This window comes from Lagopus muta, chromosome 9 (assembly GCF_023343835.1).
Source record: "Lagopus muta isolate bLagMut1 chromosome 9, bLagMut1 primary, whole genome shotgun sequence".
In the NCBI taxonomy this organism is placed as follows: Eukaryota; Metazoa; Chordata; class Aves; order Galliformes; family Phasianidae; genus Lagopus; species Lagopus muta.
In genome coordinates, this window is record NC_064441.1 from 8,114,887 (window position 1) to 8,126,335 (window position 11,449).

The 11,449-nt window shown below is 62.6% G+C and overlaps 3 protein-coding genes across 3 annotated transcripts; 2 read left to right on the forward strand and 1 right to left on the reverse strand.

Annotated features, from left to right (window-relative positions):
• The first annotated feature begins 1,713 nt into the window (after positions 1-1,713).
• Positions 1,714-4,283, forward strand: CAMK2N2 (calcium/calmodulin dependent protein kinase II inhibitor 2). The gene is made up of 2 exons (XM_048955158.1): positions 1,714-1,981; positions 3,468-4,283. The coding sequence occupies exons 1-2, from the start codon at positions 1,813-1,815 to the stop codon at positions 3,536-3,538; spliced, it is 240 nt and encodes a 79-aa protein (XP_048811115.1). The 5' UTR covers positions 1,714-1,812; the 3' UTR covers positions 3,539-4,283.
• A 435-nt stretch (positions 4,284-4,718) lies between these two features.
• On the reverse strand, positions 4,719-8,818 carry EEF1AKMT4 (EEF1A lysine methyltransferase 4). The gene is made up of 3 exons (XM_048955157.1): positions 8,578-8,818; positions 7,127-7,410; positions 4,719-5,711 (listed from the first exon to the last, which is right to left on the reverse strand). The coding sequence occupies exons 1-3, from the start codon at positions 8,750-8,752 to the stop codon at positions 5,424-5,426; spliced, it is 747 nt and encodes a 248-aa protein (XP_048811114.1). The 5' UTR covers positions 8,753-8,818; the 3' UTR covers positions 4,719-5,423.
• A 53-nt stretch (positions 8,819-8,871) lies between these two features.
• ALG3 (ALG3 alpha-1,3- mannosyltransferase) lies at positions 8,872-11,273 on the forward strand. Its single transcript, XM_048955156.1, is given in 10 exon segments — positions 8,872-9,057; positions 9,133-9,232; positions 9,310-9,364; positions 9,366-9,458; positions 9,536-9,696; positions 9,774-9,894; positions 10,101-10,306; positions 10,446-10,522; positions 10,653-10,797; positions 10,888-11,273. Coding segments are annotated over 10 exon segments (1,275 nt in total). The 5' UTR covers positions 8,872-8,930; the 3' UTR covers positions 11,078-11,273.
• The last annotated feature ends 176 nt before the right edge of the window (positions 11,274-11,449 follow it).

Genomic DNA, 11,449 nt, shown 5'->3' on the forward strand with positions numbered 1-11,449 from the left:
CCCCGCTGCTGCCAACCCCTACACAATGCCCTGTAGGTGCCTGCTGCCCCCACCGTGCCCCCAGGGCTGCCAGCTCGCTGCCACCTGCCTCCTTGTCTGTTGTCATGGTGATGGAGATATGGTGACAGATGAAGGATGGAGCTTGTCACCCCTGCGGGAATGCTGTCTGCACAACAGGGTCGGTCTCCCCTGTATGGGACCCCACGGGACAAAAGGCTTTTCCCATAAGCGCCCCGGCACAGCTCACAGCCCTACCCTACTGCCCCACATGAGGGACAAGGCAGGACGCAGGTGGCACTTGCGGTGACCCTCACTGACCCCACACAGCACGCTGAGGACAGGTGCTCAGGGTGGTGGCAGCGGGGAGATGGCACCCGGCGAGCAGAAGTGCCATTTCACGTTTCTTGGCAGGGCTGGCAGCAAGCAGATGGAGGCACCAGGAGCAGGCTGCAGGCACAGCTCTGCGCCGCCAGCGCCCGACCTGCTGCCTGGGGGGGAGCCAGCCCCCGCTGTGACCCCCACCCACATAGGCCACTTGCCCACCCACGTCCCAAACACCAAGAGCCCAGCCATAAGGGCAAACCAAAGCCCTCTGCCTGCTCACCCATCACCGGCGTGGTGCCCCTGTCCTGACCCAGCCCTGGTGCGCTGCACCCCCCTGCCATCCCCCCCCGCAGCCCATCTGCTCCCCAGCCCAGTGGCTCACCGCTCCCTGCCCATGGGCAGAGGCACGTGGGCCTGGCGATGGGGAAAGCAGGGCACATCTCAGCGTGGGCCTCTCGCCTATTTTCCCAGGCGCTTCTTTTTGTGGGAGCAGAAGCTGCCAGATGAAGGGGTTGGAGCCGGTTCCCCTGCAAAGGCAGTGATAAAGGATTGCCTCTCTGGTGGGGAGGAAGCGCTGCTGCCCCAGCACTGCTCTCAGAGCCCAGCACAAAGAGAACATCATGGCTAAGCCTTCCCGAAATAGCAGCACCTGCCCTCTCGCATGGACCGGCCCCACTGATGTTTTTCTACAGCAGCTTTCCATCTATGATCTCAAAGCACAGGAGGACAGTGGCATTGAGAAATGGGCCCCATCCCCCCCTTCCCCCAAACCTGTGCCTAAATAACACCTCGGTGATGGGGAGGGGTCCCAGGTGGAGCTTTCTCAGGACCACTGATGCCAACGTAGTGCAGCTGTGCTCTTTTAACAGCAGCTGACCCATGGCACATCCCTGTGGGGATGGCTTTATCCCTTCTTGTCCTTACTGCCCCATGGCTCCGTCCTGAGGAAACGGCTGAGCCGAGGGGCAGCAACATCCCATGGGTACCCACGGATCTGTGCCTAAACCACAGCCCCACGGATACACCCAGAGCGCATCCATTTGGATGCACACGTGTGCAGTGACCCACACTGACCCACAGAAAGGGGGGGAGGGGAAGCCCTGCATGAGAGCTGCAGGAGGGGCCGTCAGCGATGGGGATGCAGCGCCACGCTGGGAGCCGACACGGGGGATCTCTGCTTGGGCCACGGGCTCAGTGGGGAGGGGGGGGGGACCCACGCACGCGGTGCTGCGCTGGGGATGGGCGCACCGAGACCGGACGGAACCCGGGACACGGGGACGGGCAGCCGCCCCCGGTCCCCCACGCGTCCCCGTCCCGTCCGCGGAGCTCGGAGCCGCCCCCTCCCGCCCCGCCGGGGTGGGGGGGTCCCCGCTCCCCCCGGATGCATGACTTCATCCTTCCGCCCGGCTTTCCTCCCCGCTGCCGCCGCCGCCGCCGCAGACTGGCTCCCGGCTCGGCGCGGCGCGGCTCGGCCCGCTCGGCCCCGCCATGTCGCAGGTGCTGCCCTACGGCGAGGACAAGGTGGGTCGCTACGGCGCCGAGCCCGAGGCGGGGGAGCTGCCCTTCAGCTGCCGCCTGCAGGACACCAACGCCTTCTTCGGGGGCAACCAGGGCAAGCGGCCCCCCAAGCTGGGACAGATCGGCCGCGCCAAGAGAGGTACGGACCCCCCCGACTCGGCGCCGCGACCCCTCGCCTCCCCCCGGACCCCCAGTTGCGCCCCGCAGCATCCCCGGTACCCCCGGTGCTGCCCCCGGCATCGCACTGCCGCTGCACCTGCGGCTGTGCTCTATAGCAGCGCCGGGAACCCCGGCTGTGCCCTACAGCATCCTTAGCGCTGCCCCATAGCATCCCCGGCTGTGCCCCCCTTTCCCCGAACTGTAGCTGTGCCCCATAGCATCCCCAGTGCCGCATCCCCGCCTCTGCCCCGCACCATCCCCGGCTCTGTCCCCTGGCAATGGGCAGCTCTAGGAATCCCACTCTGCGGCGCAGCCCCAAAGCCGCAGGATGGACCCCACTGCTGCCCCCGGTGTACCCCGGGCATCCCTGGGGCTGCCTCCCCGCAGCTGCTATTAGCGGTTGCAGCACCCCCCCTCACCCCCACCCTCCGGGATGCACCCCCGGCTCCATAGGCAGCCCCTAGCCCCATAGCACCCTCCCTGCCACATCCCCGCCTGCTGCAGAGACCCCACAGCAGCGATGCTCAGCAGCATCACCCCCGCTTTGTGCCCCCCCGGGGCTCCGTAAAGCTGTGTGTACGTTCCCTCCTCCTCTCCTTTCCCCCCCCCTCGCTTCCCTTCATGCCGCAGAGACCCTATAGCAGCTCAATCCGAACCCAAATAAATACTCCCCTCCACCCCCGTCTAAATCCCCATCCATCCATCCTTGGGGAACCCTGAGAGCAGACCCCTCCCCACCTGCTTGGAGGGGATACAGCCAATCCTCCTCTTGAGCAAAAGCCCCCCCCCCACACACACACACTCACACCCCTGAGAGATGATGCACCACTACCCGTGCCCCCCCAACTCATTTTGCAGTGCTGATGGATGGGGGGCAGCAGACCCTCTTAGGGGGGCTGGGGGAGGCCCAGTGGGGGATGCTGGGGGGTCCTGCGCAGTGATGATGCTGATGGAGGGGCTCTGCCCAGCTGGGGGGTCTGTCCGGTGCTGCTCTGCTGATGCCTATTGCTGTGTGTGGGGGGGTCTGTCTGATGAAAGACGACTGGGTGGGAGATTTTCTGATGATGCTGATCGCCAGGGTTAAGGGGGGGGGGGTCCTCACAGCCCCCCCCATAACACCACACTGCAGCGAGCGATGCCGTGGGGGCCCGATGATGCACCCCCCACTGGGTCATTACCCATTCTGCTCCTGTTGCTCTCATCAGCGGTGCCGCAGCGCGGAGGGGGGGGGTCCTTCCCACCCCCATTTCCCCATCCAGCCACCCACACCTGGCTGCCGGGGGGGGGGGGGGGAGGTGGGCACTCCACCGTCCCACATCCCATAGGGTGGGGGTCTCATACCCGAGCCCTCGGAACGGGGCAGCGGTGGAGCTGCAGGGAGGGGAGGGGGAAGGTATGAAGCCACCCCCGCTCGTGTCCCCACACCCACCCACGTTCCCCCGCCCCCCCCTCGCCTGTCCCCGCAGTGGTGATCGAGGATGACCGGATAGACGAGGTGCTCAAGGGCATGACGGAGAAGTCGCCATCGGGGGTATAAACCCGGAGAACCACCACCAGGACCCACGGAGGGGGGGGGGGCCATGCCCACGCCCCCCCCCCACACCCCGGGGAGGGGGTACCGCACGCCGGGGGCCCCCGCTCCATCCCCGCCTTCGGGGCCGCCCCCTCGGGCCATGCACTTTACCCCCCCCTTCCCCTGGGCAGAGGGACCCCCCCCCAAATAAAATATACCTTTAAGGTGGGGGGGGGGGGGGGGGGGGTCGGAGCGGACTCGGAGCGCTGCTGCTGCCCGGAGATATTCTTTGCTCCATCGTTTTCTGCATGAGCTTTGGTGGCCCGAGCGCCGTGTCCTGGTGTCGAGGGTCAGCCCCACTCCGGCACGCTTCTTTTTAACAGGAAAAATCCTCATATTTGTATTTTTATATCTATCGATCCGAATCTTTGTTAAAAACGATCGATCCGCCGACGTCGGTCCGCTGTTGGAGTCTGCAGTGTAAAGGGGTCATATTTTTTTCCATAAGAAAACAACAAAAAGAGAGAAAAAAAATATAAATAAGGGGGGGGGAAGATGGAGGAAGGGAGAAAAAAGGAAATAAAAAGAGAGAAAAGGGGAAAAGAGAGAAAGGAGTGAAAAGGGGGGGGATAAAAAGAGAGAAAGGGAGCAGTAAAGAGTGAAAAGGGGGGAAAAATAAAAAGAGAGTGAAAGGGGGGAAAACAAAAAAAGTGAAAGGGGGAAAAATATTGAAAAGAGAGAAAGGGGGAAAATGGGAAGAAAAGAGAAAATGGGGAAAGGGAAGAAAGGAGAAAAGGCAACGGGGAGAAGGGGGAGAGAAAAGGGGGGAAAGTAAAAAAAAAAGAGAGAGGAAAAGGAGAAAAGAAAGGAGGAAAAAACAGAAAAGGGAAAAAAAAGGGGGGGGGAAAGAGAAAAAGTGGGGGGGGAAGAAAGAAAAAAAAATAGAGAGAGAGAAAGGGGAAAAAGAGAAAAACGCAGCATGGGGGGGGGGACCGCAGCGCCATCATCCATCCGCCCCGCGGCGCCTCTGCCCAGAGGATGTGGCTTGGTGGGGGGCTGTGGGGGAACGGGGCTCCGCTCCTCAGTTGTCGTTTTTAATTTTGTACTTTAATTTAATTTTGTTTTGTAAGAAGCTTCTTTGGGGAGGGCTGGGGGGGGGGGGGGGGGATGAGGGGGGATATGCATGAGAAAAGCCGTCATCCTTTTTTCGGTCGCGTTTATGGGGGACAACAACAACGCCAAAAAACAAAAAAAAAAGGAAAAAAAAAAAGAAAAATAGAAAAAAAAAAGGCAACCACCCAGACACACACAAAATAAATGAGGAAGAGGAGCGATCCGCGCGCCATCGTGTTCTACCAACGGTCCATTGTAACGTCCAACGCCATTTGTCACTGTACGGTGAACAAAACGCGATGAATAAAATACATCCCTGTATCGCTGCCGTCTGCTCCTCCCTCCCTCCCCCCCCCTCACAACACCCCATGGCTCCGGGGGGGCCCTGCTGACCCACTTACACCGCGATGGCAGAGCCCTGGGCCTGGGACACCCCTTTCAGCCACTGTGTCACCTGCCTGCTGTGCCTGATGGCAAGTGTCACCTACCCTGGTCTGTGTGTCACCTCCCCTGGCACAGGGGTGTCCCCAGACCGCAGGGGACAGCATGGCAGGGTCACATCCTCCCCTTACCCCCCCCCCTCAAGGCCTGGCACTGTGTCACAGCAGCACTGAGGGGGTTGGAATTAAACCCGCCGCAGTCTCATTTCCAGCACCCTGGCCGCAATCCGGGGGGGGGGGGGGCACAAAGCATTGGGCAGCACACAGCCCTGCTGCCTCCCCTTCCCATATGGCTGGGATGGGGAGCTGGAGTCCCACACCGAAAAAGAAAGGCACAGAAAGGTGACGCCGCGGGGTCACAGTTCGATGGCGCGGAGGAAGTCTTCATCCTCATCCTCTGCCATGGTGATAGGGGGTGGTGGGGCCGGGGGGGGCCGCCCCAGCTGCCTGCCCAGGGCCAGGTCAGAGGGAGCCAGGGGCTGCCCCTTGCACATGATGTAGACAAAGTAGTGGAAGGCGTCCCCGCAGGCGGCGTGCCGCAAGGACCAGCCAAAGGCCTCCTGTGCGTAGTGAGGGGCGCGGAAATGGGGCTGTGCGAAGGTGATGGAGAGGAAGCGGCCGCCCGGGCGCAGCACACGGCTCACCTGTGTGTGGGGGGAGAAGATGGTGTCAGTTTGTCCCATTCATCAGCCCCAGCCCCCCTCCCAGAGACCCCTCTGTCCCCGTCACCCTCTGCCCTCTCCCTCCCCCCCCCCCTCCCCAGGTGCAGTTGGAATGGGGAAGGACTCGGCCCTTTAATCACCATTTTCTCCTGGCTGGAGCTAAGCCCCCGCTAATAGGATGGAAAAGAACATCAATTTTCTTGCTTGGCTTTATACAATGTCAAAAGGCTCTCGCGGCCGGCGCCCGCGTGCTCTGCATGCCAAGGAGTGCCGGGGTGGCTGCGGCAATGGGATCCCGGCACAGCACCGGGGCTCCATCCCAAAAATCCCCATGACATTATTGGCCAAGGACCACCCCATACTGGGACAGGCCCCCACCCAGTACTGGGCACAGGGACGGGAATGTCCCCAGGGGCGTCCCTAAGTCATCCCCCCCCCCGTCACCACGCAGCGGTGATCCCGTTAGGGGGCTCCCTAAGAGGATTATGGGGCGGGGGCTGCTCGGCCCCCCCTGGGACAGCGGTGGCATAATGGAGGTTTCCAGGTCAGAGGCATCAATGGGATCGGTAAGGGGGGTCCAATGCAGCAAAGGGGTGGGAAAAGCAGTGGGGTGCCCCACCAGGGAGAGGGCTGAGCCCTCTGTGAGGACAGCGGGGACCAAAGGATGGTGCTGTGCCCGGCGGTGCTGGGGGAGGGCAGGGATTGAATGCAGGATTAAAAATGGGAAAAAAAAAAAAGAGAAAAAAAGCCTTAAATCCTTACTGCTTGGCCCAGTGACAAGGACAGGCAGGGATGGGATGCCAGGGTTGGGCTCGTTGCTGGCAGCGTGCAGGGTGCCCCACTCAGCTGGGATGCTATGGGGCACGAGGGGATGGGGGGCAGCCCCAGCCACGGGGGGGCCGTGGTTCTGATGTCAGCCCCTGGGGAGGAGGGCTGGGGGCTGCCAGCACCTCACTGCCCCCCCCCCCCCCCCGTTGCATTCTGCTGCCAATTAATGGGGGCCCCGAGGCATCACCCGTCCCCGTAGCAACGCCACAGCCCTGTTGATGCTGACGGAGGTTTCCATGGCAACACTGAGGTGGGGACTGCAGGACAGGGACCCCGCTAAGGAGATCGAAGCTGAGCTGGTATGGGGGGGGTTAACGGGCTGTCACTGTTCCACTGCTGTCACCTTGCCTGAGGCTGGCAAGGCCACACTGCCCCCTGTGTACCCATAGCCGTGGGGATGGGGCTCAATATGTTGTGTGATGCTCCTGGGGATTTGGGCTACGAGAGTCTGCGGGAGGCACCAAAAGGGCTTGGGGCAGTATATTCCCCTGCCCCTCCAGCCCCATCACTTATCGCTCAGGGACCTGGGGGAGGAAGGGTGAGGGGGCACCGCCCCATCCCTGCCATACCTCTGCCAGCACCCGGCACATCGCAGCGGCACCGCGGGAGGACACATGCCAGGGGTCAGCCTCCTCCACCAACAGCACGTCCAGCGTGCCCTTCTCCAGCACCACGTCGAAGGAAGCGTCAGGGAAGGTCAGGGAGCGCATGTCCATGACGGCCCAGCGCAGCTGGGGGCAGTGGGCATAGCGGGAGCGCATGGCCTCCACGCAGGCGGGTGAGAAGTCGATGCTGGTGACGTCGCGGTATCCCAGCTCGTGCAGCTCATAGCTCAGGGCACTGGTCCCACAGCCTGTGCAGGGATGGGGATGCTCAGTGGGGGGTTGGTCCCAATAGGACTACCAGGCAGGGCCCTGCCTTGCATCACCAGTTCCAATGGGACTCCAATAGGACAATCCCAAGACCCTGAGCTCCCAATTCCAACGGGAGCATACTGGGAATCCCAAATCCTTGTGCTCCCCAACCCATGCTCCCCAGGACCCAAGTGCTATCCCAGGGATGCGTGGCTGGGGACTGACTCAGTGTGACCTCCAGGTGGAATTCCCCCTTGTGTCCCTCAGTCCAATAGGACTCCCAAGCAAGGTCCTGCCTTGTGCCCTGGAACCCTAGTGGCATCCCAGTGAGAACCCCAAGATGCCATATCCCATAATCCTGCCACCATGTCCCCCCAACCCTGTCCGCATCCTCTGTGACCTGAGCAGGGATGTCCTGGGGATGCTCAGCTGGGGGATGTCCCCAGTGACACCCAAAACACTGCATGCCACTCGATCTTGCCCGTATCCCCCAACCCTGCCAATGCACCCCAGGAGCCAAATGCTGTCTCAGGAACATTCAGCTGGGGATAATCTCAATGGGACCCCTAAGTGGGGCCCAGCCTTGTGCCCCTTGGGACCCCAACGGAACCCCTGTGCCCTTCAACCCTGCCCACATCCCCAGGGACCCCAGTAGAAATGTGCTGGGGATACCCAGCCAGGGGCTGATCCTAATGAGACTACCAAGACCTTGTGCTCCCCACAGCAATGGGACCCCCAAGATCTTGTGCCCTCACCCCAATGAGACCCCAATAACCTCGCATCCCCCAACCCAGTCCGTGCCATCCATGAGCCGAGCAGTGTCCCGGGGGCGCTCATCCGGGGGGTGACTCCAACGGGACACCCTAGCGGGCTCCCGCCGAATCTCCCCGGACCCCAGCGGATGGCAGCGCGGTGCCGAGCCGGGCACGGCAGGGCACAGCTCAGCCCCGGGGGTCGCTGTCCACAGCCGCTGAGCCGCTAAAGGGATCAGCGATGACACCGCCTGACGACACCTGCCCGGCTCAGCTCAGTCCGCTAAGCCGCGCGGCTCAGGTGGGATTAGTGCGCACTGACACAGCCCCGCCGCCCCCCCGCCCCGACCCGCACCGCTACAACCGCACCCTCCGAGCCCCGGGGCCACCTCCCACCCTACACCGCGCTCGTACCGAGCACGAGGATGCGGTCTTCGGGACGCAGCTCGGGCTCCAGCAACGCGCGGAACCGCTCGAAGCCGCCCAACCACTCCTGGGGCTCAGCGCCCGCCCGGCGGTACCGCTCCTCCCAGAAGCGGCGCTGCGCGTAGCACCGATTGGCGGCGGCGGGCGGGGGGCGCCGCTCCATGGCGACGGCGGCGAACACGTGCAGCTTCCGGCGTGCATATGCTAAGGACTTCCGGCTGGGAGCGCCGCGCTGCCTACAGATTTCCGGTCTCGTCGTTAAGGACTTCCGGTCCTGCCGCTTAGGGCTTCCGGCTGGAAACGCGTCCTCATCAGTAAAGAGTTCCGTCTGGGGAGGCGGCATGGCGGTGAGGTTGCGCCGGGTCTGTCGGGAGGTGCTGCTGGAGCCCCGCTACACGCCGCTGGTGGCCGCCTGCCTGTGCCTGGCGGAGGGCGGCGTCAACCTGTGGGTGATCCGCAGGGTGCCCTGTGAGTAGCGGGCGGTGCGGGGCGGCGTGAGGGGAGCCCCGAGCCGCCCTCCTCAGCCGCCCACCCGCCCCACAGACACCGAGATCGACTGGCAGGCGTACATGCAGGAGGTGGAGGGCTTCGCCAACGGCACCCGCGACTACACGCAACTGCGGGGCGACACCGGGCCGCTGGTGTGAGTATGGGGCCTGTGAGGTGGGCGGTGTGGGGCGGGATGGGGGGCAACGCGGCCCGCCCGGTGTGTGCCCGCAGTTACCCCGCCGGCTTTGTGTACCTCTTCCTGGGGCTGTACTACGCCACGGGCCGCGGGGGCCGACATCCGCCTGGCGCAGCACATCTTCGCCGGGCTCTACCTGCTCAACCTGCTGCTCGTCTTCCGCATCTACTGCCGCACCTGCAAGGTAGGGGTACCACGCTGAGTGGCGCCGTGTGCCGCCCCGTGTGTGCCAGGCCCCGCACTGAGCCTCTGTCCCGCCAGGTCCCCCCGTACGTCTTCTTCTTCATGTGCTGCGCCTCCTACCGCATCCACTCCATCTTCGTCTTGCGGCTCTTCAACGACCCCGTGGCCATGGCCATCCTCTTCCTCGCTATCAACTTCTTTCTGGAGGACCACTGGTCCTGGGGCTGCCTGCTGTTCAGGTGTGGGGCCGCCGGGGCTGGCCTCAGCGTGAGGCTCTCCCCGTGTAGGCCGTGCTATAACCCCGCTTCCCACCTAGCCTGGCCGTGTCAGTGAAGATGAATATCCTCCTCTTCGCACCCGGGCTGCTCTTTCTCCTCCTACAGCGCTTCGGCCTCTTGGGCTGCATCCCCAAGCTCTGCATCTGTGCCGTGCTCCAGGTTGGTCCCTGCCACTCGCCATTGCCTGCTGTCACCAGAGCATCTTGTAGACCCTTGGGTGGGTGTGCTGCAGCTCCAGCCCCTGTGTTGGCCCCATATAGCTAACAACAGACCCCCAGGGCTCCCAACTTTGGCTGTCCACAATATATGTCTCAGCATGCAGTGGGGGTGATGGAGCCCCAATTATTGGCTGCTGTATCTTGCAGGTGGCCCTAGGGCTGCCCTTCCTGCTGGAGAATCCCGTGGGGTACCTGACACGCTCCTTCGACCTGGGCCGTCAGTTCCAGTTCAAGTGGACAGTGAATTGGCGCTTCCTCCCAGAGGAGGTGTTCCAGCACCGGGCTTTCCATGCCGGGCTGCTCCTGGCCCACCTGGCTGGCTTGGTGCTCTTTGCACTGCACCGATGGCACAGGTGAGAACTGGGTATCCCCATGGGGACTGGTCCCCCATCAGCCATATTCTGTCAGCCCCCAGGGTTGTGGCTCATGGGGGGAAACTGGGATGGGAAAGGCTTGGAGAAGCTGAAACTGATGTTTGTGCTTTCCGAGCAGGTCCAAAGAAAGCATCCTATCTCTGCTGAAGGATCCAGCCGAGAGGAAGCACCCGTCCCCTCCCTTGAGCGTCAACAATATCCTTTGGCAGGGTGGGGGGCAAGGAGAATGGGAAGGGCAGGGCAAGCACTGGAAGGCTGCTCCTGGCGAGCCACAGCGGGGTTGCATTTCCAGTTTCTTGGGTTTGTTACCTCAATGCCTGCTCACAAATCATCTTCATTCTCTTCTCCTCCAACTTTCTGGGCATTTGCTGCAGCCGCTCCCTGCACTACCAGTTCTACGTCTGGTACTTCCACACACTGCCCTACCTGCTGTGGTGCACCCCGACCTCCAAGCTCACTCACATGCCCAAGTATGTGCTGGTAGGGCTCGGTGTTATGTGGCTGCTGAGGTTTTGAGGAGGCTGTTGTACCCCCCTACTAACTCCTGGCTCCCCCCACAGGGTGCTGCTGCTGGGCGTGATCGAGCTCTGCTGGAACACCTACCCCTCCACTGTCTGCAGCTCCCTGTCCCTGCACATCTGTCACGGACTTATCCTGCTCCAGCTGTGGTACGGCACAGCCCTGCCACCAGCCCTACAGCCCCCCCAGCCCAGCAAGAAGTCCGATCCCCTCTCCAGGAAGGCAAAGTGAGAGCGCTGGCTGGACAATGGGAGGGGACTCCAGGTCTGCTCCTCTGCTTGTTCTTCTGCCTGCCTTCCTTCCAGGTTGCTCCTGGCCACCTGAGGAAGGCCACGAGCCCTGGAACTACAAAGGGGGCAGTGTGGAAGCCCGTGCTGGGCAGGACTTCTCCAATAAAGGGGCTTTGGGGGCCCTTCCCTGGCTGCAATGTCCTTGTGCTGTGACAATGCCCAGAGTGCACTCCTTTTGGAGAGTGGTGCCTGAGGGCAGCATGTGGAACAAGGTTAAGTTAGAGCATCTGCAAAACTCTTTGATGCAAGGCTTGAGTGGCTTTGATGCCCCTCCTGCAGCCTGGCTGTTTCCTGACCTCCTGTCTGCTCCCTC